General features: G+C 34.3%; 1 protein-coding gene and 2 long non-coding RNA genes across 5 annotated transcripts; 2 read left to right on the top strand and 1 right to left on the bottom strand.

Annotated features, from left to right (window-relative positions):
• The first annotated feature begins 11005 nt into the window (after positions 1 to 11005).
• On the top strand, positions 11006 to 11965 carry LOC104247651 (zinc finger A20 and AN1 domain-containing stress-associated protein 4). The gene is given in 1 exon segment (XM_009803715.2): positions 11006 to 11965. A coding segment is annotated over 1 exon segment (459 nt). The 5' UTR covers positions 11006 to 11228; the 3' UTR covers positions 11688 to 11965.
• An 8832-nt stretch (positions 11966 to 20797) lies between these two features.
• On the top strand, positions 20798 to 27200 carry LOC104247654 (uncharacterized). 2 transcript variants are annotated; one of them, XR_011404347.1, is made up of 4 exons: positions 20798 to 20888; positions 22893 to 23045; positions 23248 to 23364; positions 27138 to 27200. It is a non-coding gene; the product is annotated as an uncharacterized lncRNA (long non-coding RNA). The 2 variants fall into 2 exon arrangements; XR_011404348.1 differs by having other exon boundaries at positions 20804 to 20888; positions 22878 to 23045.
• On the bottom strand, positions 23047 to 24765 carry LOC104247652 (uncharacterized). Of its 2 annotated transcripts, none has more exons than XR_011404349.1 (2): positions 24159 to 24765; positions 23047 to 23380 (listed from the first exon to the last, which is right to left on the bottom strand). It is a non-coding gene; the product is annotated as an uncharacterized lncRNA (long non-coding RNA). The 2 variants fall into 2 exon arrangements; XR_011404350.1 differs by having other exon boundaries at positions 23047 to 23394.
• Positions 27201 to 27684: the final 484 nt, after the last annotated feature.

Here is a 27684-nt window from a genome sequence, read left to right on the forward strand (position 1 = left end):
TGTTCATACCTGCTCTGTTTTACTGTTTTGAGCTGTCTATTTGTTTGAAAGCATGCCTACGTTTCTGAACGATATTTCTGTTATCTCTGATGAGGTTGAGTTTGTCACTACCTTTCATCCCACAGTTTGGACTTGTTACTTACTGAGTTAGTGTACTCACGTTACTCCCTGCACCTTGTGTGCAGATTCAGGTATCTCTGGTCACGGTAGCGGCTGTTGATATTTCTGTTGCTGATCATTGGAGTTAGCATGGTAGCTGCCTAGCGACCGTAGTCCTGCTTTCTTCTTCTCTATCTTCCTCGTAATTGTATTTTGGATTTTTCCCAGACTATGTTGGTCTTGTATTATCAGAACAGTTGTAGTAGTTGCTCATGACTTAGTGATACCCCGATGTCGGGCTATTTGTTTTCTGCATTTGTTTTCAAGTTAAACTCTCTTATGAAATTTCAGTATGGAAAAGGCTTTGTTTTATCTTTTAATGAAGTATGAGATTGTTCTGGAAGTGTGTCAGCTTGCCTAGTTCCATGATAGGAGCCATCATGATCGGGTTTAGTTTTGGGTCGTGACAGCCATAATTTTGACCTTAATGAATGAAATGGATAAAATGAGTACTGAAAATGATCACCTAATAAGCAACCTTTCATATGTCAAACTTGATATCAAAGAGCTTGAATCTGACAAAGCTAATTTAGAGAAACAGGTCAAGGACCTTAAGAACCAGGTTCTTGAGCGTACATCTAAGAATGAGAAGTCTCCTAATATACGTGGCAAAGGAAAAATGAGTGATCTGCAGGATAAGCTTGAAAATAAATTAAAAATTCCTAAATATAATCTTTGTGATGCTAAATATAGAAATAAAGTCCTACAGGAAACCTAGAAAAAGATAATTATGAACTCTCTAGACTAAGCAAATGGCATAGATCTTCTGATGCCTTGAATTGGCTGAATTAAAACCGTAGTTCTAACAAATCCGGAATTGGCTATAGAAAACCTGTCCCTAAATTTGACCCAAAATATGTAGGGAATTCTGATAATAACATGTGCAAGGAATTTCTGATAATAACATGTGCATTCATTGCGCAAAAGTAGGATACTTTAGAGACACTTGTCCTGCCTTAGTTCATGCTCTACATAGAAGCACCTTTGGTATTGCTAAAAATGTGAAGAGGGAAGAGAAGACAAAGATTAATTCTGCTATCCATACTAAGTGGATTAAGGTTAACGAGAAAATAGCTTCTAATCCTCTCTCCTTCTGGGTAAGAAGGGATATGACTCATCCTTTTTTCAACAAAAAAGGACCCAAGCTTGTCTGGATTCCAAAAACTAACTTATGAATTTTGGTGCAGGCTAAGGTGAAAGGAAACAATCAGGACTAGTATCTAGACAGTGGATGCTCAAGATATATGATTGGAGAAAAGAAAAACTTCCTCTCACTGACAGCCTTCCAAGGAGGAAGTGTGTCATTTGAAAATGGGAAAAAGGGCCAGATAACAAGTATTGGCAAGGTTGGTAAGTCACTCTCTCATGCTATAGAAGATGTGTATTATGTGGTAGGTGTTAAACACAATCTTCTTAGCATTTCCCAAATGTGCGACAAAGGAAATGAAGTAAAATTTAATTCCAAAGTTTGCACTGTCACTAAGCTTGATACTGATGAAATTGTGTTAAAAGGTAAGAGGCATAACAATGCCTACAAGATATCGATTATGTCACTTCCCCAGAGTGAAAACACATACTTGAGTGTAGTGGAAGACGATCCACTATTATGGCATAGAAGATTGGGACATGCCAGTCTCTCTCAACTCAACAAGTTGGCAGCAAAGGACTTGGTCCTTGGGCTACCTAAAGTTGAGTTCACTTCTGACAAGGTGTGTGATGCATGTGTTAGAGGGAAACATGTAAAGTCATCCTTTAAATCTAAAAAGTTTGTAAGTACTTTTAAACCTCTAGAACTCCTTCACATAGACCTATGTGGACCAATAAGAATAAGGAGCGAAGGAGGTAAGAGGTATGTGTTTGTGATTGTTGATGACTTTTTCAGGTATACCTGGACTTTATTTTGGGGATCCAAAGATGAAACCTTTTATGTTTTATGTGTATTTTTTAGAATGATTCAATAAAATCTAGGGTGCAATGTATTAAGTATAAGAACTAACAATTGAACTGAATTTGAAAATTCAAAATTCCTTGCGTTCTGTGGCTCACACGGTATTGACCATAATTTCTCTGCACCTAGAACTCCAAAATAAAATGGGATTGTAGAAATAAAGAATAGATCCTTAGAAGACATGGGGAGGATCATGTTGATTGCTAGTGGATTGCCTAAGAGTTTCTGGGCTGAGGTAATCAATACTGCTTGCTACCTGCTAAATAGATGCATGGTCTGACTCATTCTTGAGAAAACTCCCTATGAGTTACTTCGAGGAAGAAAACCCAACATCACTTACCTGAGAGCCTTTGGGTGCAAATATTTTGTGCATAATAATGGAAAAGAAGCTCTAGGTAAGTTTGATGACAAAAATGATGAGGGAATTTTCTTGGGTTACTCTCCTCATAGTAAGGCGTATAAAGTTTTTAATAAAGGAACTATGTGTGTAGAATGAATCTAACAATATGGTTGGGAAAGGTCTACAGGATAAAGATTAAGACATAGGATTTACTAGTGATGGAGTTATAAAGGAATCTGAACCTCAGTATGAAGATGGATCCAAAGACCATAAGGAAATTAACAGTGATCATGAGGAACAAGAAGAAGAAAGAACTACTCTAACTGTTACCAGACTAATGAAGCCACACCCACTGAACATGTTCCTTTGGGTCACTCCTTGGGTGAATTTTCTCTGGGTACATAGATCAGACCATGGAAGTATCAAAATTCACATCCTCTTGAGAATATCATCTCTGATCCAAATGCAGGGGTGCAGACCAGGTCTTCTCTAAGAGTCTACGTGCACTCATAACATTTCTCTCACAGGTCCTAAGACCATCAAAGAAGCTCTAAAGGATCCAGACTGGATCATAGCCATGCAAGAGGAGCTAAATCAGTTTGAAATAAGCAAGGTCTAGCACATGATACAGAAACCCAAGAATAGAACTATAATAGGTACCAGATGGGTGTTCAGAAACAAGCTGGATGAAGAAGGAAATATCACAAGGAATAAGGCCAGACTAGTGATTCAGGGATACAATCAAGAGGAGGGCATTGACTCTGATAAAACGTTTGCATATGCAGCTAGAATGGAGGCTATAAGAATGATGATAGCCTTTGTTGTCCACATGGAGTTCACCTTATATCAGATGGATGTAAAGAGTGACTTTTTGAGTGGTTATCTGAAGGAGGAAGTGTTTTTCAAACAACCTCCTAGATTTTAAAGTGAAGAATTTCCTGACTGTGTGTTCAAACTGGATAAAGCTCTTTTTGGACTAAAACAGGCTCCAAGAACTTGGTAAGAAAAACTCTCAAAGTTCCTCTTAGCCAACAACTTTGTAAGAGGAAAGGCGAACAACACTCTATTTCTAAGGAGTATAGGGAAGACTATTCTGATTGTGCAAGTGTATGTAGATGAAATTGTCTTTGGGGCTACCAATGAAACAATGTGCAAGGAATTTTCTGAGATAATGGGAAATGAGTTTGAAATGAGCATGCTGAGTGAATTGAACTTCTTTATGGGATTGCAAATCAAGCAAACACCTACTGGAACCATGATACATAGCAGAAATATATCAAAGAATTATTGAAGAAGTTCAACATGGACTCCTCTAAGTCCATTGACACTCTCATTGCAACTGTAAGAAAGCTGGACCTTGATAAAGAAGGGAAAAGCGTGGAACACAAACTATATAGAGGAATGGTTGGGTCACTATTGTACCTCATAGCAAGCAGGCATGATATAGTATTCAGTGTGGGGTTACGTGCAAGATTTCAGGCAAATCCCAAAATATCTCACCCAAAGGCTGTCAAAAGGATACTAATATATCTCAAAGGGACCCTTGATCTCTGTATATGGTATCCGAGATGGTATAGCTTTGATTATGTTGATGCTGATTATGCAGGTTTTCATGTTGACAGGAAAAGCACTTCAGGAACAACTCATTTTCTAGGTTCTTGTCTGGTGTCTTGGGGAACCAAGAAGCAAAACTCAGTGGCCTTATCTACCTCTGAGGCTAAATATGTGGCATCAGCATTCTGTTGTACTCAACTGCTATGGATAAGACAACAGCTAAGGGACTATGGTATATTTGTTGATTGTGTTCCCATTTCTGTAATAATACCAGTGCGATAAACATTGCTAAAAAGCCATGTCAACACAAAGGAACCAAGAACATTGACATTAGACATCACTTTCTCCGAGACAATATTGAAAAAGGAAATATCTCAATTAACTTTGTAAAACTGAAGATCAAATTGCTGATATTTTTACTAAAGCTTGAGTAAGGATCACTTTGAAAGAAATAGAATAGAACTAGGTCTAATCAACTCCTCCCACTAAGTTGAAACCCAGTGATTGGCTAAAAAAGTCATAATTAGATGTAGATAATTAAGTACAATATGTTTGATTTATCTTCGTGCTTGTATTAAGCTCATACACTTGCTTGGAAAATTTGGCTGATAACTGTGTTGTATGATACTAATATAAAGTGTTGAAGCCTTATTGCAGAAACAACTAAGGAGTTGGTTCTTTGACTCAGGTACATGCCATACTATCTTGAGTTACTAGGACTTAATATCCTAGAATTATTGCTATACTCTGACTTCTAATTCTGTTGGCATCACTTCCATTCGTCTTCTAGTCAAAGAGTAAGGGGGAATCCTAGAGCAATTAGAGTTCAATTACTGCAGAAATACTAACAGTCAAAGTAACCATTATAAGAGTCCCTTTAGAACTCAAATTCGCTCACCTTCTCTCTTCCAGTCAAATCAGGAGTAACATGTTTAAAAGGCTCTTATGATCATCCTCTCAGACCTCATTGTTTCTCTCAAATCCTAAGCAAGAATTAAGAGCAATTATCAAGAACTAATTCTCCCTTTCTCTTCTTCTAGTCTCTCATTTGATCACCATGCCTAAAGTCAGTCAAATCCCCTATAAAGCCAAATCATCACCCAAGGCTGAAGCAAAACCCAAAATCGAAGAAATGTACCAAGCCATCAAGGGAACACACACCCACATCTGCTCCTTCTTATTCGATATCCTCCAATATACCTACATCATCCTCATATTTTCCTACGGTTCCTACCATCCCCACCTCCACTATAACCTCTTCTCCAAAACCAACCACCCATGAACCTGAGCTTACTGCGAATAATACCTCTAAGTCCACAAAGGTCAAGGCCACTCTAAGAAAATCTGTCAAGAAAGTGCTTGATGCTGCTACACAGGTAGACACAATAGCCAAAGAATCTGTGGTTCAGGGGGAATCAGTGCCATTTATTACTGATCAGGTACAATATTCTTCTTCTAAATTAGATGTTTTAGTGTCTGCTATAGATGTTTCACCCTTAGATACTCTCCCACCCACGGTTGAGAAGCCATAAGTGAAAAAATTCACTGCAGAAAAGGGTGTAGGTGATCTGGGGAAGGAGGTAGATACTACTGATGTGGAGCCTGTGGTTGAGGGGAAGGAAGTAAAGAACATGTGCCAAAGGAGGCTTCTGATGGCCTTTCTTTTAGTTGGATTGGGGATGAGGATGATGATGGGAGTGAGAAAAAGAGGAAGTTGTGAACAGTCATGAGGATCATGGTACTCAAAATATAGCCAATAAAGAAGAAAAGAGTGAGAATGAGGGAGTGTATGGAAATAAGGAGAGTGATATAGATGATAAGACAGGTGAGCAGGTTAATGATTTTGCAGAAGAAGAAAATCATAATGAAGAAGAGGACGACTTTGAAAGTGAGGGTGAGAATCAAGAAAAGGTAAGTGAGAGTGAAGGAGGTTATGAAGAGAGTGAGGAAGAAGATGAGAATGTGAGTGAGGAATCTGAAGGTTTCATGACCATTGGCAACACTATCATAGCCCCTTCAGAAGAAACTGGTAAAGCGACAAGGGCTCAAAAACCTGGGTCTCTGTTAACTCCTTTTACTGGAGATAAAGAAGTTAGCAGTGATGAAGATGATGTGCCACTATCTGAGGTAGGGAAGAAACCCAGCAAGACTCCTGTGAAGTAGTCCCAACAAGGAAAGGAGTGTCTCCTCCTACCAGGACTCCTCTTACAAGGAGTAAAAGAAAGGTTGTTGATGCACAAGTCACTAAGGAGTCTAGAAGTGCAAAGAAGTCAAGGAAGAAGATTTCAATTGTGGAACCTATTATTGAGCTACATAGAGAAGATGAATCTGATTATGCCTTGACAGCGAAGTCCTCTACACCAAAGAGAAAGGTTGCCAAAGTTGCAAAAAGTGCTACTCCTTCTGCAAGGGCCAGTAGCGGTAAAACAAGAAAAAATGTGCCAACTGTAGTTGATGACTCACTGAGTTCAGGAACAGAAAAGTGCTAAATGGGAAAAGTCTTGCGAATATTGATGAGAAGGGGATGGCTCAACTGGTTGAAAAACTTGAGCTACAGGGGTGGAAGCACATGTTTATCAAATCCTTCCCCCCAGTATGTGTTCCTGATGTGGTGGAGTTCTATGAAATTTCAACTATGATGGTAAGGTAGTCAAGAGTAAGGTATGGGGATTTGAAATGGAGTTTGATGCTGAGGAGCTAGGGATGCTCCTGAATATCTCTTCCTTGGGATTTGACAATTATTTGAAGAAAAAGTGACCAGCCATAGAAAATGATATTGACACTGGCATTGTGGTCACAAGGAAGTTTTCTCAAAAGTTTGAACTGGATGCTCCCCAGAAGGTGTACAAGACTGATATGACTCCCTTCCACAAGTTGTTGTTTCATTTTGTAAACTCCTGCATTCTTCAGAAGTCTGAGAGAAGGCATGAAGCTACTCTGCTGGACATGCCTGTGATGGAACTGCTTGACACTGGTAGACCTATCAATCTTCCTAGCCTGATGATTCAGCATATGGCAAGGGCTATAGACACCTCCAAACCTAAGAATGATATGCCTTATGATTTCACATTGACTAGGTTGTTTGACAAGCTCAACATTACCTTACCTGAGATTATGTTAGGAAACCACAACAAAGTTTTGGATGTTGTTACCCTCAAGCAGTGTAGGTATGAGGAGATCAAGGCTATTGGATCATAGAGTAACTTGTGAATCAAATATGAGCAGTAGGAGTAATGAGAGTATTGAATTACAGTCTTATAATTTATACATTTTGGCTCATTGCGAAGTTGAAAATCCTATATGGTAGGTCGTGGTTTTTGCATCTTTTGAGCCGGGTGATTTTCCACGTAAAAACTGATGTGTTCATTTTATTGCTTATTTATTTTATGCTTAAGGAAAACGGTAAAGAACCAAGTTCTTTGTAATCCATACGGGCACTCAAACTAATACTATGTGATCGCGGTTGCACCCATGCGACCGCGATGGACAGAAATGAACTCAACCAAAAAATACTCTTCGCGTTTGCAACACTACCCTCGTGAACGCTATGAACCCAAGCACCAACACTACACGAATGCATCCACAACTATGCGAATGCGAAGAAGGAAGTCCTTAGCTCCAAGTTGCTCCACGATCGTGAACCTTCACCTGCGAGCGCGATGTACCAACCCTTCAACCTTTCACGAACGTGCTTCACCTCTGGCGAATGCGACTCTATGCGATCACGTCTTCTCCTTCGTGATTTCGAAGAAGGCCTGAAACACCAGAACCAGCAGAGAATCAGTTATGCCAAACATAAGGAAAAAGGTCTGAAATCAATCTGAAACTTACTCGAGGCCACTAGGACCCCGTCCAAACATACCAACAAGTCCCGAAACATAATACGGACCTACTCGAGGCCTCAAATCACACATAATAACATCAAAACCACAAATCGCACCTTAAATCGAACTTAATGAACTTTCAACTTCTATAACTTGTGCCAAACCATATCAAATCTATCCGGAATGACCTCAAAATTTTCACACAAGTCTCAGTCCGTCCACGAGGCTATAAAAAGAGAGAGGCGGCTATCTAGCGGGAGTCGCCTCTGCCCGATCCCGAATGCACATTTTTTGGGTTCATCTTCAATTGATATTTTCTTAACCTTTCGAAGACCTTGCGTAAATTTTCGATGTGGTCGGTTCTTTCTTTTGAAAAGACTACCAAATTGTCCACGTAAGGCTCACATATGTTATGTAGGAGGTCACTGATAATTTGTGTCATCGCTCTTTGATATGTTGCACTTTTTTTTCTTTTTTTTTTTATGACATAACGAAGCTATTCCAATTCTCGGAACCAAAATCCGAACCGATATCATCAAAGTCGACTTCTGCTCATAAATATTGAACATTCCAAAACTCTAAATTTCCAACCTTCACCAAATAGTACTGAAACCTTCTAGAATCACTCAAATGCAAATCTGGGCATACGCTCAAGTCCAAAATCACCATCCGAACCTAACAGAACCATCAAACCTCTGATCCAGGGTCAAATACACAAAAGTCAAATTTGGTCAACTCTTCCAACTTAAAACTTCTAACATGAGATTCATTCTTCCAATCAATCTTGAATCACCTGAAAACCAAAACCGACGATTCGCACAAATCATAATACATCCTATGAAGCTACTCAAGACTTCAAACAGCTGAACGAAATGCAAATGCTCAAAAACGGCCGGTTGGGTCGTTACAATTTGGTGTTGCTTTCTTAGCTAAGTATTCATTAATTTTCAACTATTTACACGCTTTTTTCAACTTTTATCTTCAATTTTTCACATTTTTATCGCGTTAGATCAACAAAATATTACGATAAATGGAAGTTTTTACTTCACAAGGCATTACAATCTTGAAGAAGAAATTAACCCTGCACCTAAAAAGTCAAGTTTACACCTAAATCCAAAAAAAAAATGAACAACAAATGAAGAAAATGTATAAATGGACCGGCACGGATAGCGACTCTCGATTTTTTCTTAGAAGAGTAAAGGTAAGTACTGTATTTTGTTTTTTCACACAAGCATTGGGTTTGAATACTTTTGTTTTGTCGAAAGGAAATATTTATATATTATAATAGGTAGTACAATACTTGACCTTATTATAGGTACATGCTCCCTATGTCATTAAGAAAAATATCATATAATAAAAAAGTTGGCGTATAATACAGAGTTTGAACTCTTATTCCTCCGCTTTGTCATGTTTTACACTAGATTCCTATTCTAGTTTTTCCTTCAAAGGAGTCGACCATTATAATAATAATAATAATAATTATTATTATTATTATTATTATTATTATTATTATTATTATTGACATTTTCCACCTTCTATTTGTAGAAATAGTAAATGGCAAGTGGCAGCCTTTTGAAAAGAAGAAAAAGGATGGACTAATATATACTACTATTAAGCAAGAGTTAACTAGTCGATCATCAAAAAAAAGAGTCAAAGGCCTAAGGATACGCCTTGTTCTTTTTCTTTAGGTGTTCAAAATACAAATTACTATCTTAGAGTGTTTCAAAATTGACTCAAAACTATGAATGCAGCTAAGCACACACGTAATTGGAGAAAGCCACACCCAAAACAAAAAATTAATAATTGGAGAATGCACAAGAAGACACTAATCACATTCTTCCCCATAACTCAACCCATTCAGCTTAACCTACCACCTAACCCACTACCCTCATCCCCATATTCTAACTTTTGTCTCACAAGTAAATTTAGAGTTTTTGACCAATATTGTCCCTTATCTTTGAGGGTAGGTCTATTTTGGTCCCTCAAATATAATCCTAAGCATATTTAGTCCTTTAAGTATGCTAGAGTGTAGCACCTTTACTCTCACTGAGATGCCTAGAAGTGATCCTGGCAGCTTTATTTTTTTCAAATTTTAACTTTTCTTTTTGGAAAAATCAATCGAAATTTTTAAAAGTAAAAGTTTCAACGTTAAAATCTTAAATTTATCAGCTCTGTACTATTAGTGGGTGTTGGTTTATAAAATATTTTCGATATGTAAATTAAAAAAATGGTGAGTGCTGAAACCAACCCCGAAATGGAAATGGTTTTTTTCTTTTACTGTTGATCTTCTTCTTACAGTGTCACATGAGTAACACGAGGTAGTGATGTTATTTTTTGAACACATTATGCTTTAGCATAGTTAAGAAACTAAATATGCTCAGGTTATATTTGAGGGACCAAAATAGACCTACCCTCAAAGATAAAGGACAATATTGGCCAAAAACTCAATAAATTCACTCACATTCAATATTTATACCATTCAAGAAATATTTTTTTTATAGATTGTTACCAGCTAATCATAATCAAATAATACCAGCTAATTATAGTACACTAATACGTGTTTTACCTCTATATTATCACTAATTATGGTAAATTTATATACTAGGGATTAGTTCAATTACAAACTAAATAGAAAAAAATGAATCTACAAACTAATAAATTTACCCATATTTTACCGATCTTCCATAAAAATAATCATATACTCCCTCCACTCATTTTTAGTTGTTCATTTTTAATTTGCACCCCTTTAAGAAAAAATAAATAAAGTATGTATTTTACAATTTTATTCATAATAAGATAGCATTTCAAAAAGTCTTGAGCAATAATTTAAAAAATGAGTAGTTAATGATAATGGTAAAATCGGAAGAAAGAAAATTTATTCTTTTTTAATTTGTTATAATGGATAAGTAAAAATAAAAATATATTTTAGTAGATTGAACAAATAAAAATAGACAGATTGGGTTAATGAAAATTTATGACGAGCCATAAAATTCCCTTTATAATTTGATGCAAATATTTAGTGCGAGTTATTTCGCCTTAAATTACCTCTCATCTCAAACCACAATCCTCCAGCCACGTGTCCTCCCCACCACCCAATTACCCCCATGACTAAAATTCTTGGTTTCCCTTCATCCTCTTTTTTTGCCTCTTCCAGCCTGTCCTATTGATATTTCTTTAGTATTATCTTCTCTAATGATTTGCTCACAATTCTCATTATTAAAATTCCCTTTAATTTTTGTCTCCTTTCTCTGATCCTTCCTCTTCTCTCTTTATTTATTCTTTCATCCCATTTTACCCCAATTGCTTCTTCATTCCTTCCCAGAGTTTCATTAATAGCCTTTTTTCATCTGCTCGAAAATCTTGTTGTGTTGAGCCTTTAATTTGAAGAAAAACTGATACAATTATGGCGGAAGAACATGGATTTGAGGCACAAGAAGGGCACATATTATGCGCAAACAACTGTGGATTCTTCGGCAGCTCAACAACCCAAAATTTCTGCTCAAAATGCTACCATGAAATTTAGTTAGCTCAACAATCCCAACAAAAGCCCATTGATTCTCTCTTTCCTCTGCAGCCGCCGGTTCCCGCAGCCAGCTCATCGGTGGTGGTATTGCCGGAACTGTTAAAAGTAGAGAAAAAACCGGCTGCTGTTGTCGAACCGGTGGTGCAGCCAAACCGGTGTTCGGTTTGTAGGAAGAAAGTGGGGTTGACCGGGTTCAAGTGTAGGTGTGGGACCACTTTTTGTGGCACCCATCGATATCCCGAGATCCATGGCTGCACGTTTGATTTCAAGTCTATGGGAAGAGAAGCGATTGCTAAGGCGAATCCTTTGATTAAAGCTCAGAAATTGGAGAAGATTTAATCACAGCCGTTGGATTAGATGATTCTCGTCGGCAAATGACGTCATCCGAATGATTTGATCATGGGGCCAAATTGAAAAGAGAGAAATCTTGGGGTGCTCCATTGTTGACAAAAAATGTGAATTAATTAGTGTATATTTTTTTCTTAATTTTTTCTCTTTTATTTTTGGTGGGTAATTTGATATTTTATCTTTTGCTTGAAAATAATTTATGGGCTGGCTTGTTTTATAGATCCCATAATTTTACTGTTTTTGGAATTTGGATGATCTTGCTACTTAAATTTCTCCCTTGAGTTTTTTTACCATGCATTATTGGTTTAACACAGATAATAATGAAATTTATACAAACTAGAAACTTTTCTGTTACACAAATTACATGACGATGGATGTATTCATAAAGGTCTTGAATTGGTTTTGTTTTCTTAACAAATTTTGAATTGATTTTATCTTCATAACAGATTTTGAATTAGTTTTGTATTCATAACAAGTTTTGAATTGGTTTTGCAACAATGAAATATTTCTATAAATTGGTTCATTGATGAACCTATTGGACACACTTGAAAAAAGAAGAAATTTTCTCTTCTAATATTATCATTCCCTTCTTATGTTAAGTTATAATAAATTACATAGTTCTTGTTATATTACTTTCATTTCATAATAATTTCAAAAAAATTTAGTTTTTTATAGATTAAATTTAAAGTATGTTTAGAACTTGTTTGGCCAAGCTATAAAAATCGGTTTATTTTGAATAACTAATAGATGCACGATTTGAAAAAGAATGACAAAAGTTGAAAGTTTGAACCCACGCATGCTTAGAAATCCTTAAAATTTGCGTGCAAATTGTTTACCATTTTAATCATCAAAAGAAATCCTTTAAATTTGTATATTTTGCTATTAAAATTGACAATCAAGTGATTTAATCCGAAACAAAGGTCAACATGATTCGCTCAAATCATAAGAACTTTAGTGCGTGATCACTACTACTAATTATTCAACTATATTAAAATCTTGATACAAAGTTGTGCTAGATTATTATTTAAAAGAAAAAAAAAACTTTATTACATTAAGGAGGGGAAGAAAAAAGTAAGTTTGAACCTCCCATGTAAAAAGGAGTTCACCAAATAAGCTAGCCCTTAACCCCCTCATTTAGATTACTTTGTTCTACACATAAGATATTTGTGCTTTCACTTTTACTATAAAGGCATAATAGAAGGTTGTCTTTTCTTAATTAACAATTTGAGTATCAACCATTCCTAAACAATTTATGGCGTCGATAGGGGTGTTCATAAAAATCCAAAAAATTGAACCAAACCGAAAACCAAATCAAACCGATCAAAAAAATTGATATTTTTTGGTTTGGTTTGGTTTTGGTTTTGAAATTTAAAAACCGATCAAATTTGATTTGGTTTTGGTTTTAATAGAAAAAACTGAACCAAACCGAATATAAGAGTAACTATTTTAAATTTATTTTTACACATATATATATGTATACTTTTATACAAAGTTTCAAAAAATTTATAGAGCGTAATGGCTTCCTGGCCACTTAAACTTGTAAGGCTTTTGAAAGCCGATACACAAACTTTGGACTTTCCCATTTGAACACTCAAACTCGTGAAACCCTTAACTAATAAACACATTTGATCCTTGACCTTACGCGCGTATATTATACATTCACATACGTGTCCATCCAGTTAGCAAATGACTAATGGGATTGTTACACATCAAGGGCGCCAAAACAAACCCCATAGCTGTGCTAAAATAAATTTATTAATTTCTAATTTTTCTTCTATTTCCCTTATTTTCTTCTTCACCATAGCTGTGCAACTTTTATCTAACTCAAGGTACCAAAATGACCCAGCAAACCAAATTAACTACGAAGAGGGCCACAAATAATTTACACAATACTACGGCAGAAAAAATCGAACATAAAGGAACAACAATGGATACTTAGAACTGTTCAAGTGAATTAGAGAAAACGAGTAAAAACATGGATAATATATGATCAACAGAAATCTGGAAATTGTACCACAAACCGGAAAAAAATAACTCGTCGGTGATCTCGAACGTCCTCAACACTCAAACCGAACAACCACAAAAATATCTTTGTCCCTTTGTTTTTTCGCTCACTTCCCCATCTCCTTTTCTCTCATTTTCACCCCCCCCCAGATCTGTTTCTCTGTCCCTTGCATGTATGTGTGTTTATCTTGCAGCCGTTTCTGGTGGTAGGCGACTAACTTTTAGATTGACAACAAGAAAAGTTCAAAATTCGAAGGGATGGGGGAAGGCGCTGTTAGGCGTAGATGGGGAGGAGGGACTGGTTGGGTTCGTTTGGTCGTTGCTGTGGGTTATAGGTGAAGCCTTGTTTCTGGTCGTTGGGGATGGTGCGAAGATACAGGGGTGGTTTGTAGAAGACGAGATCCGGGGGAGGGGGGGAGGGGAGGGGTGGGTGTTTATATTATGGAAATCGGCGGATGGGATTTCTTTTTCTTTTTTGGTTTTCCTTATAGTTTCTGTTTTATTTTTTTTGATTTTACAATCTTTTAAATGAATAGTACATATACACGCGCCATTTGAATGTGACTTGTACGCACTATGTCCACGTAAGATAAACTACCACCACATAAGCGTAGTCAATGGTCAAAGGTGTTTATTAGTTATAGGTTTTACGAGTTTGAGTGTTTAAATGGGAAAGACTAAAGTTTGTATATCGGCTTTCAAAAGCCCCACAAGTTTAAGTGGTCAGGAAGCCATTTCGCCAACTTTATAGTAAATGTTAATCGTTTGCGCTTTTAGTATAGTTCTTTACTTTTACATTCTAGTTTGATTGGTAGTTTTCTTTTGTTAAGTGTAAGAATTTATTTCATGTTAAAAATAATATATTTTTAATTGAGTCCTTAAGTTATTCATCACTATTTGATTCAATTATCATCAGTATATCTTGATTTGATAGTGTTATGAAAATATGGTTGCCAAAATATGTATTTGGTACTGTATGTCTTATATTTTTTAAAAAAACCAACAAATAACCGAAAAAATCGAAAAACCGACATAAACCGAATCGAGAAAGAACCGACTTAATTGGTATGGTTCTAATATTTAAAAAATGAATTTACTTGGTTTGATTTCTTTTTAAGAAAAAACCGATCCAAACCGAACCATCAACACCCCTAGGTGTCGACATATGCGTGACATATTTATGACACATATCCTTATCCTTTCCACGAAGATGAAAGGCTTGAAAAAAAATGCAAGGCTTTAGGATAAACCTTCCGTAAGTGGTCATAAATTGAAATTATGGTTGTTCAAATCGACCCGGAAAATCGCACTAAATTGAAAAGTTAAACCGAACCTATTAAAAAGCTCGATCAGGTCTGGTTTTAAGTAAAAAAAACTTGAACCAAGCCGACATATTATATAATTTTTATATATATTTTTAAAATTATATATATTTTTTTTTCAAACAAATATCCAAAAATATTTATAATCCTCTCGTGGGATGTAAGATTTAATAGAATTATAAAGTACAAATATTTGATTTACTTTAAATAATGGTTGATTCTAACTTGTATCATTACTTTCTTATCAAGTGTTATTGAAAAGTATCAATCTCTTTGTTCTTCTATATTCAAGATTTATTAAACACTTATAAATTTTTTTTAAAATTTTAAAATGATATTTTACCAATAATTTTTAAAATTAAGTAGAACATATCATTATTTAGTTATCATATTGATTTTTATATTTAATTACTAAAATTCGGTTAAGCTTGAAGCGTACATTAAAGAAAAATTATTATTAGACTAAGAAAATAACTACTCCTATTATGTATTTCTATAAATCCTCCCATAAGAATATTTTAATAGACCATATGTTTGTCAATTTTTTTAAATATATTTACTTTTCATAATTTATCCTTAACTCTAACAAAATAAGATTAAAATAATATTTATATAGAAAAAATTCAAAAAACCAATAAAACCAACCCAAATAAATATAGTAGTCAAATTTTGATAAAAATCGAACCAACACAGCTCATTTACACCCCTAACTAAAATATACTAGTTTATGTTGAGCACTTCCTCTTCCATGTGACAAGGGAAAGAGATAATTCTGTACTCAAATCAATATAATTGTAGAGGAATGAAAATGACTTGTGTTGGTTTTTCTTGGCATCCTTCAATTCGCAGGCCAGCTTTTTATTTATGGCTTTCTCAAGTTCCATTTGGTGATGACCTGTGTGGTCCATTTTGCGGCACACACACACTACGTGTTTTCTTATTGTTATTTTAAAATTACATTTTTTGTCAGCAATCTCCACCAACTACGTGTCATGTACTAAGAAGTTATTTGTTTTCATTGGCAGATTTAGCTTGTAATTTTTGGAGTCATATTAATTAACTTAGTCATTTTTAAAGAATATCATTTTTTAATATCATTTTTTCTTCTAATATATATAACCACAATTTTTTTCTTTATAAGCTCTATTTTTTTAAAAGCAATTCTCTCTTTTTCATTTGTTTTTCAATTCCTCTACAAAGTTCATTATGAACAAGTAAATGTGAAGGAAGTGAATATTTGGGTGGTGTTTACAGTTGATTTATAGTTGTGAAGGCTTGCTTTTGTTGTTCAGAGTCTCAGACATTTAAACATTGCCTATAACAATAAACATTAATAGCGAAGCAACAGTTTCAGCTAATTACTTTCAAAACTATTTTGCCTATGGTAAGTTATGAACCTTCCAAAAAATGAACCACACAATACCATTTAAGGATAATGGTATGTACATCTTTTGTTTCAATTTCATGACACTACCTCAGTCATCTTTTTTCTTTTTCAAAAATAAGGTCGATTAATTTATTGAAGAAAGTACCAAGAAGGTACACCATAGTGCAAACAAAGAGGTTTGAGATAGCTGTTACAATCAACTCCACATCTCCAAAATCTTTAAGTACTGAAATAAGCTTTTCTTCTACACTTTGCTTACACTATTAATACATATCCTGCAGGCATCCGATCCTGTAAAACCCCATACATTTTTAGGCTTTAAATGTTGATAATGACCATATTAATGACATGAATAAGATGCTCGACGGGTATAAGAACCTATGCGGTCTAGATAAAGTGGTTGAAGATATTGCCTATAGCACATGGTGATTAGAAGCGGGTTATATGTTATATTAATCTATACTATATTAAAAGTACGGAGGCCCTTAACGAAATATCGTTCGCCTTTTTTACCCTTTAAAAATGAGTTTTACAGTAGACAAAATAGTCATTTGTATTATTTTCCTAATTGTTAGAATTATTTTATACGTATCTCCCTAATATTTAGGAATTCCAAATCAATTCAACTCAATATTGAAACGATATGAAAACCCAAAAAATACGCGTAAGAATTTTAGAATAGAAGGACTACAACACATAATTAGTTAATTAAATACATAAAGAAAGATTCTGAGAAGATTTGAATTTAAAAATAAGGAAAGATTTTAAATATAAAATAGCAAAAAAAATCGATAGCTGAAGGAAGCAGTTGTCTGCTTTCTCCACAAATATGGTTCGTATTGTATGCTTTCTTCACAAATTTGTCCAGTCTGTTTTTTTGGTTTTGAACGAAGCAATTGAAACCATGAAGATATTAAATATTTTGACAATTCTTTTGCAAGTGTTAGATGAATTACTTGTGAGTTATATTTTTTCGGTAGTTCTTCGTTTCCTTGTGTGCCATAGTTATTTATTACAATAGAAGAACTCTTTTATTTACAAGTAACATTATGAAACTTATTCATTCTTCTGCCTCTTTTATTTAATTTAATAAATAAAATTATTGGACAAAAAGACCTATACAATATGTAAACTTAGCAAATTGATTATGCCCTTTCCTAAAACTTATAGGAATTAAGTTGTCTATTACAAGTTAAAATTACTATTAGATGTGCTACTATTCCAACAGAACGTAATCATCTAAAGTTCAAACAAAAAATACCTTTGATGATTTTTTGGGAAGATTGTTGCCGGCCATATAATTAAATTGAAGGTTTTTTCTTTACTTTTCATTTATTATTTTCGTTTTGGATCTTTTAGAGCAAAGCATAATAAGTAGGTAAATTATACTTTTTTATATTCTATTTACCTTTTATTATAGTTAATTATGTCAATGTACATTACAATTATAATTAATAATTTATTTTTGGTAGAACTAAGTTTAGGACTTTAAGATTCGATATAAATTTTCTTACTTTGATATTCCTTTAGTTTTGGTAAGTTGTACTCTTAAGTTGAGGAGAATTATACTAACAAGTTCCACGAATGAATTGGTTAGAATTTATCAATGCGATCTATACTTTAAAGAATTTAAAATTCGATTAACGATAGAACTAAGCCAACATAAAAGATACTAAAATTCGATGAGATTTAGACTTAGGTTGCCTTTTCTTTGTTGGATGATTTTGTTTGTGTTTTCTAGAATGAGCTGGAGAAAAGCTTTTTAATAAAAAGTTTAAGTAAAACTCTTAAATCTTCAAGAGTTATATGTTCTCGTTGAAACTGAAAAGGAATCATTAGGGGTGTTCACGGTTCGGTTTGATCAGTTTTTTATTAAAATCAAAACCAAACCAAACCAATTTAATTGATTTTTAAAATTTTAAAACCAAAACCAAACTAAATTAAATACAAACCATCGATTTGGTTGTTATTGGTTTGGTTTGGTTTGGTACGGTTTTCGATTTTTAGTAAGCTAATAATAAGTCGATAATAGTGAAACAACACTATACAATAATCTGAAAATAATTTACTAAATTTATGCTTTTTAGATATTTCTTCCGGAACTGAAAGTTTATTTACCTCTTTAGATGAAAAGAATGAACAAAAAAACAAACTAAAAGTTTGCTTTCTCAAGCTTTAGCCACTGCAGTCCTGCAATTTGAGTTTGCTTTCTTTACTCTTATGGTAGGATTTTTTTTAACTCTTTTGTTAGGCAAAAGTATGTGCGGAGGGTTAGAGAATTAAAGTCTCTTAATGAAAAGAAAATTGACCGATTCCTCTTGTTCTGGGCTTAGGCAATCTTTTAAGATATAAGTAGGAAAAATCAAAATTTAAAATAACAATTAAATTGCATAAAATATTTAATATTATTTAGAAAAAAGATATTATATTGTATATAAATAATTATCAAATTTTGTATATAGTTAATCGGTTTGGTTCGGTTTATTTTTCGGTTTTTTATAATAGAACCAAAGCCAAATCAAATCGGTTTTTAAAATTTAAAACCATAACCAATCCAAATCAAAAACAAATATCGGTTTACTTAATCAGTTTGGTTTGATTTTCGGTTTGAATCGGTTTTTCGTCAAATCGTGAACAACCCTAGGAATCATGATAACTTACAATGTTGAAGTGCTGAAATTATAAAGCTAAAATAAATTTAGGTTGTGAATACATCGACTAATCAGTGAGAACATATATAAGGCAATTTCTTCTTTTATTGACTTAGCTATATAAGATGAACATTCATTATTTTTAGGAATATGAATTTTTGTTTTATAACGTAAACACAAAATTATTAAATATTTATTATTTGTGTCATATTTTAAAGGAATTTTTACCTCATATGTCAAAGGTTAACACATTATTTATTTTAAATAAATACCATTTAAAAAAAGTGTATTCTATAGATACCTTTTGATGTTTATAACAAAATATCTAATTTTGGTTAACTCCTACACCTAAGCCACTAAATACGCTATTCAGTTACAATATTTTCTTACTCTCTCTACTTTGATACAACTTTTACCTCAAATTTTTCATAAAGAGCTCTACAATTGCAGAAGATCCTTACGTCTCCAATAAGAGCAGCAGTAGCGCCAAGCAAGAGAAAAAGCTCTCCATATGAAATTCCCAGCATCTCTTTTTTCACTTTGTTTCTGTCGAATGTTTGAAGAGCAACGCGATAAGAGATCGTAAATAAATGACCCACCTTATCAGAAATTTGGTCGGAGAATTTGTCAGGGAGTACCCCGCCGGTCCATGTTAGAAGGGAAACGAGCCATGGCTTCCTGTTGTTGTTGCTGCTTCTGACGTTATTGTTGCATCTGCTGCAATAGGAGTAGCTAGAAATTAGGGTTTGTTCTTGAACAAAGACGACAGATTTTGGGGCTGAACAACTTGATTTTCTATTAATATATTTCAATGTTTTTTCAACGTATCACGCTGTATTTTCATGTATTTCATTGTATTCGTTGTCTTTTTTTTCCATTGTAATTCAATGTATCTTGTTGTATTCCATGTATTTCATTGTATTCACTATTTTTTTCTCATTGTATTTCAATTTTTCTGCTGTATTCTATGTATTTCATTGTATTCACTGCCTCGCTATATGCCATGAATGTATTCATATATATTTTTTAATTAATATAATTTTTGTATTCAGATGTATTATATAATTTCTCTGAAGATTGCTATGTTTTTGGGATATTTTTCGGTTGAGAATCTTTTTTATAACTGAAAATACAAAATTTGTGTGTTATAATTGAGTTTATTGAGTTATATTAGAAGTCTATTATGTTAATTGATTCAATTTTCGTTTTAAAAATAGTGTAATCCCCAATTTCACGCCGTGAATACAGTCGAATACAGTTGAATACAATAATCTGTCCAGCTGTAATCCCATGTTTCACTCCATGAATACAGTCGAATACACTTGAATACAACAACTGATTAGCTGGACTTCCATGATTCACGCCTATTTTTGCTATTGTTTTCATGAATACAATAGCTTAAATACATCAAATATATCTTATAACCACAGAAAATGTATCTATAATCCGTAATATAGCAAATGGTATCTATATATGGCCAAGGCGCGTACCCAAAGACTAATATTAAAAAAAAAATTAAATAAAGTAATTGAAACATGTTACTGTGTATATTTTATAAATTGGTAGTGGTGTGAAATGATAAATTGATAAAGACCAAAAAAAAAAAAAAAGAGATAAGAGAATAAAAATTTGACAAAAAGAGAATTGGAATAGTCACGTGGACTAAGTATGGTCACGTGATATATATGGATTGGAATCTTAAAGAAAAGGCATTAGAATGAAACATTAAGAATTGGTACGGGATTTAAAGTTCTCGTTTGGCCGAAGCTTAAAGGCAGCAAAGTTTTTCCTTTTGGTTACTTGTGTTCTTTCCACTGACAAACGCACGGTAAAAAAAAATTCCTTCTTCCTTCTGGTTTTCTTCACTTCTTTCTTATTTAATTGTCTACTCTATTATTTAGATGGGTTATTGTAATTGCAAACAGGAGTTAGGGTTGAGTAGTACAGGGAGAAATTGATAATGAAGATTTAAATTATTAAAAAGATGAAACCTTTGACTGGGTATTATACTGTATTGTTGATAATGTTGTTTAGGAGGATTGTACCCATTGTATTGTAAAAGAATGAAGTGGATAAGTTTTGTTCCTACGTAATTGAGGAAAAACACAGAAATTAGAGGATTTGACCAATGTCCCTAAATTAATGGGAATAAAGTTGCAAGCTTTAGGCATGTATTTGTGTAAGTTGAACTGGTTTATCATGTAGATTGTGAAATTGGGGTCCGGGATTGCTTGAAAGAGGTGTGAAGTGGAAGTTAAGCTTGTCGTCTTGAGTTGAGTCAAGGCGTATTCTCTTAGTAGGGAATTTTATTAGAGCCCACGTGCTCCATGTGTTTGATAAATCTAAGCCATGTCTCCTTGTGATCCAGTATTCAGTTTGCGTCATTCTTATTCACTACGACTTTATATGTGATAGAGTTACATGTTTATGCGTATTTATGTGCCTTTGTTGGTGATATTTACATTTAGTGCTGTATTCAGTTCCGGTATTTATTTATGCACTAATGTGATCACATTAAAGGGAGAGCTAGCCGACCTCCCCTTGTGTGAGTGCCACAAGGCCAAGGTTAGATACCCCGCGCTCGTAAGGGCTATTGTTTGCTGAGGAGATAGGCTGACACTCACTACAACAAAAAAAGCTTTTAGTGGCAATTAAAATGTATTATAGCGGAAATAAAAATGGCTGCCAAAATATTTACCGGCAATTAGTTATTAGTCGTTGTAGCCGGCGTCGGCAAAGCCTTTAGTGGCCATTTATCTGAATGCTGGTAAAGGAAGTTGTTATGGCCGGTAAAAGTTCTTTAGTTTTAGCAACAAATATTACTGGCAATTATAATGGACACTAAAACTCACTAAAAATTCCTTAGGCCCTACCTTTTGCAGCTTTTATTATTGCTGCTAAAAGTCAATTTAATAACTGGTAAAAAGAACCCCTTTCCGCAACAAATATAATGGCCACTAAAGTTATCCTTGAATTCAACTTAATTCATTTACTAGTTAATTTGTCTGCGCTTCGCGCGGTCGTAAAAGTAAGTATTTAAATTTATAAATTAACATGCTTATAATGGATTTTTTTTAAAAAAAACTTATGAATAACATACATTTGGGTTAATTCTTAACCGTGATTAAGTTAAAGCTTATACTTCAATATTATTTTTAGTTAATTATAACTACTAATGAAGCTTACTAAAATTTTATCTAATTAAGAAAGATTCGAGGAGTAACAGAGTTGTTTTTCTTGGACCTGATTCTTTTTACTTTCATGTTTTCCTTCTTTTTGAATGTCGAGTGACTCAAGCAGTCAAGCCACGCCTTTTGTAATATTTTAGATTCTCAAATTATCCTAAAGTTGCCTTATATCAGTAATAATAATGTAGCTAAACAGTAGTTGTTGCTTTTATTTTGTTATTTGTTTTCTTGAGTTCGTCACTTTACTCGCGGTGACTTCGAACAAATGCAGACATTTTCTTTGGCCAAAGGTCTATGAGTAAAATGATGAAAATTTACTTATTCACATCTTGGTGTATATAAACTGTAGTTTTAGTAACTTGTCTCCTCACCCTGTTCTTATTCTTCTTTGCTTTCTGTGCGTTAGTTCTTTCTCTTCCGCTTCTGATATTCTAGTTCTTTTCTATTGTATTGTATTTTTTCCACCTTTCTTATGGTCCTGATTATCTGAATCACCGTCATGAATACAAGTAGTATATATAGGTGCTCTTTCAATAAATACTAGTAACATTTAAACAAAATGCATGTAGATGCATTACATTCATACCCAAAAAATATATGTTGTCTCATATATTCCAAAGACATTTTAGATTCTTCTCCAACAGAAACGAATAGTTTAGGAAGCAGAGAAAAATATTTGGCAAATGCACTCCCAACATGACAAAGCAAACTATGATACCACTTCAAGAGCACTGAAAACGCAAGCAATCTAGTAGGCGTTGCAATCTTACCAACTAATGAAGCAGTGGCATCCAACAGTAAGTAATGCAGCTTACCTTATTATACCTTATTATTGAAAACTATAAAATACAAGCTCATAATATTCATCTAATAAGCAACACAATTTATAAATTGTACTCATCAAGGTACAGATCAGTTGAAAAGGGTACAGATTAATGCTCCTAGCGTAGCAAATGAAACCTATTTCTTCAAGAAAACTGAAGGCTATATGTATTTCAGGTCCGAAGCCAACTTTTCTGGAAGTATGGAATCCTTAATGCATCCAGTTGGATATATGGTGTTCAATCCATATCCCTGCATTCCTAGCTGCTCGCAACTTACTTCATCTATTAAAAGGTACTACTCCTCATTGCTAAAAAGTGCACACTTAAAATACGTTAAAACCAGAACTTAGATGCAATAATGCAAAAGTTATTATTTTAGCAAGAAGCGAAACATCAAATATTATGATTACGAATAGCATTTAGACCCACCAACGTTAATAAATTCCATGGGCAAAAGATTATTTATGCGTATACTACAGCGAATATAATCTTGTCTTTGAAATGCTGCATCTAAAGTATGAAAGATCAAGATGTCTATTTATGCTTATTAAAGATCTGACATTTGAAGCCTGATCAACGTAAAGAGCCCCTGATACCTTTTTTTCCATATAAAACTCATAACTTATTTGCATGTCAAAGAGAAGGCCTTTCTCATGCCTTCTGTAACTTTTTTGAATATCATCCTCTTTTTATCTCTTCAATTTTCAATTTTTTTTTGTAAACTATATCCTCCTACACCATCAAACTTCTCATGTGCAAATTTCATATTCACAGTTCCAAGCAAACCTCAAATGACTATGCATAATAATGATTTAGCACACCTAAGAAAGATACAAACTACAGAAATGAACTCGACATTCTAGTTAAAATTAAAAAAAAAAAAAAGAATTGCACAAAAGGAAAAAAAGAAAGAATATAACCTAATGTCGAACCAATTTACTGCATCAAACTAAACAATTTTCTTGATTTCCTCCTCCTTAGTCCTAGATCGTTCCTACTACTACCAAAATAAACTCAAAACATATTACAGGAAATTAATCAACTATTGATATGATTGACATCCATATTTTATAATTAAATACTCACCCGGGCATATCCTGTCAAATATTAGACAGAGAAATTAAGATTGAATCTTCCACAACACCGTCTTTTCGAACCCAATTGAAATAAGTTGTTGACTTTTACATGCATTGACTAATTTCTATCAAAGAGCCAAAGACAAAATAGAAAGTTGAAGCTCAGAACAAACATAAGAAGTGAAAAACAGAAAGATAGCCAAAGGTAACATATAAAGCAAAGGAAGTAGAAAAGCACCAAATTTTGGAAAACACTCTATTAGAATTTGGAGATTTAGCAACGTACTCAATCTGAAATCACCACAATAAGCCTTTAAAATTTGATAACCAAATCATCTGCATTATCCTGCGGTAAATGATTCGCCATATGCGGTTTAAATCTCGGACGAATGAAAAATGTGAATCAATTCTTCTTCGTGGTAATTTATTTACAATTGAGGAACAGACTGAAGCAACGCTATATAGAATGGCGAAGCCCGGAAAGGCATGAGAGATCGACTTGAATAGCAAAGGCGTTACCAGCAATGTCAGTTACAAAAACAAAAGAAAAAAGATAAGAGAAGTAAAGGATGCGACTTTTCCAGGTAAAATAAAAGGATTCGACTTTTGAGTTTTTTGTTTTATCATAATAGAGAACATAAATGAGAAAAAATAGGAAAAAAGTAAATACCAATCCTCATCTTTGAAAGGTGACACATCAGCTCTACTATTTCCTCAATATATATATATAGAGAGAGAGATTTAATAGCTTTTATTACTGTCGATAAAAGTTCATATAATTCATATATTTCATATAATTGCTATAACAATGACCGTTTAACAATTTTTCTTGTTGCCGCTAACTATTAAGAAATAGTTTTCCCACTTAATTATTGATGGCAATCTCTTCAAAAATCTTAATGCACTTAATTAATTCACAAATCAGAACTACAAATCCATAAATTGGAAGTGTCAACAGCATTACAAAAATACTAACCTATTTGAATCTAATAACTAGTGTCATTTAACATCTAGTAAATTATTTATCAAGTAGCTATATACAATAAGCGATATAAGAAAGATCCTCCAATTCTTGATCATAATGAAATTTGCTATGAGCGAAGATTTTGAACATCATAATATATGGTCTGAAATGATAAAATGAAACAAATGTAAATAAACAACCACATATGAAGTTCATCAATAGTTAGAAAACTATTTACGTGACATTTACACGCTCATACTAGCATATTAAGGAAGTGCTACTACAAAATCCCATTAAAACAAGTGAACAAGAAGTTTCTCAAAAGATATATTTGTGCTTGAAAATCTCAAAGCAGCATAGGCTCATAAACAACTTTACAAATGCCTTCAAATAAATATCTGCCTAGAGCTGTCAATATGGGTGGGGCTGGGCTAGCCCACATGGGCTTCAGCAATTGACGAGCTGGGCTAGGCTAGCCCACGATTTTGATGAGCCTTATAATATTCACCCCACCCCAGCCCTATGTGGGTTACGGGCCACCACGGGCCACGGGTCGAATTGGCCTCCACGCGCGTCGAATCTATCCAAAATCAGAACGAATACGTCACAATATGCCAAGGGAACAAAGCCCAAGCGAAAACATTCGAAAAATATAAAAAATCTCGAAATTAGCAAAACCCGAACCCCGGGCCCACGTCTCGGAATCGGGTAAAATTTACATTTTTAGAATCCTCATACCCTCACGAGTCTAACCATACCAAAATTATCCAATTCCGATACCATTTGGTCCTTCAAATCATCATTTTACATTTTTGAAAGGTTCCACAATTTTCTTCCCAAATTCCATCTCAAATCACGAATTAAATGATGAATTCAGTGATAGATTCATGTATTCTAGCCAAATCTGAGTTAAAATCACTTACCCCGATGAATTTCTTGAAAAACCTTCGAAAAATCGCCAAAATCCGAGCTCTCTAGGTCAAAATATTAAATAAAACCCAAGACCTCGTATTTATAGGTACCCCTTAGGTTTTAGCTACCGCGGGCCCATTGGAATCCACGATGATTTAAACTCCCCATAAACCCTTACATTCGAGGACGAATGTTCCTAAGGGGGGAGGGTGTTACAACCCATATCCACATGTGTTAGTTCATGCCATATATTAGTTAACATAAATCCAAGAAGGAATTATCTTTGAGATGATAAGAAGTCAATCCTATTGGTCTTAAGTGATACAAGAGTGTATAAGGGTGATTAACAAGTATTAGAAGTTAAATGAATCAAGGATGTTGTAACTCGTATTTTCAAGTAATCTAGCGGTGCTTAATACACTCAAGAGTTCATTTATTAAGGTATTTTAATCATATAATATCCGTATCATAAGTCTTGAAGTCAAACGAGTTATGAAACAAAAGTCGACAAAAGTTGTCGCAACTTAGGTTCATAATCTTACTTAAACATTAGGTCGAATATTTCTAATCTTTTCTCCTAATTTACAAGGAATTACGGGGTTATCTACCAACCAAATTAAAGATCTATGAGTCTAGTTTCGAACACATTAAACCGTTCATCGATACGATCTCGGAGTAGAGAGATATTCGCATTTTCGCGAGACTGCGCCAAGCACCTCTCTATGGGGCCCACTAAGGCGGTTTAAGATATTTGGACCTATATAGGATGCCTCCAACCCGTTTTAAGTCATTTATTCTCACTATATTCAGACCTTAGAACCCTAGTAACATTCTCTCAAGGTTCTCTCAAGATTCAAGACCCAAAAAAGGGCAAACAACACAAATCAAGTGTCGGGAATTCCGTGGCGCTAGTAAGTCTCTTGTTCTTCTTGTTGTTGCTCATTTTTGTGTCGTTCCAGCTCGTGTGGGAGGTTGTTTTAAAGGGTTTATGTTCTGTAAATACTCCCTCATGTTCTTAATATCAATCCTAGGTGATTTCAAGCCTTCTAAAGTGATTCTAGTGCCGAAAAACACTAATTGATCGCTAGTTTCGCTTTTTTGTTGTTGTGGCAGCATTGGAGGGATATTTCATGGAAATTTAAGGTCAAATTGGAGTTGTTCTTTCTGTATAAAGGTAAGGAACCTCTTACTCTATATGTATTTAAGATTATCCAAGTTGCGGCTAAGCCATTGAAGCTAGAACTTGTGAAATATATATCGAAAGGCTTGGTAGTAATGTTATTGTTTTGTGGACTGTTTTGCGTTGCTGTTGGGCTGCGTATTTTACTACTGTTTTGTGGAGTTTTGGAGGAGGAAGGGTGTGGAGAAACACCATATATATGTAGGGTTATGGGCTGATAGTTATTCGTAACATTTCCAGGTTGTTTGACACGACTACGGTGGTCGTCGTATGTATGGAGTGATTAGGCTGTGTGTGGACTATTTTGGGAGGCTCAATATGTTTATTATTGATGTTGTTTGGGCTGTTTGGTGACTGTTTTGAATGGTGTGAGGTCATATATATAGGGGAGGTGCTGTCCGTTTCATCGTAAAATAGGTTGTGGTCGATACATAATAGTTATGACGCTTAAATGATAACGATAGTATCGTTTCTCTTATT

Source organism: Nicotiana sylvestris, chromosome 12 (genome assembly GCF_000393655.2).
Source record: "Nicotiana sylvestris chromosome 12, ASM39365v2, whole genome shotgun sequence".
NCBI lineage: Eukaryota > Viridiplantae > Streptophyta > Magnoliopsida > Solanales > Solanaceae > Nicotiana > Nicotiana sylvestris.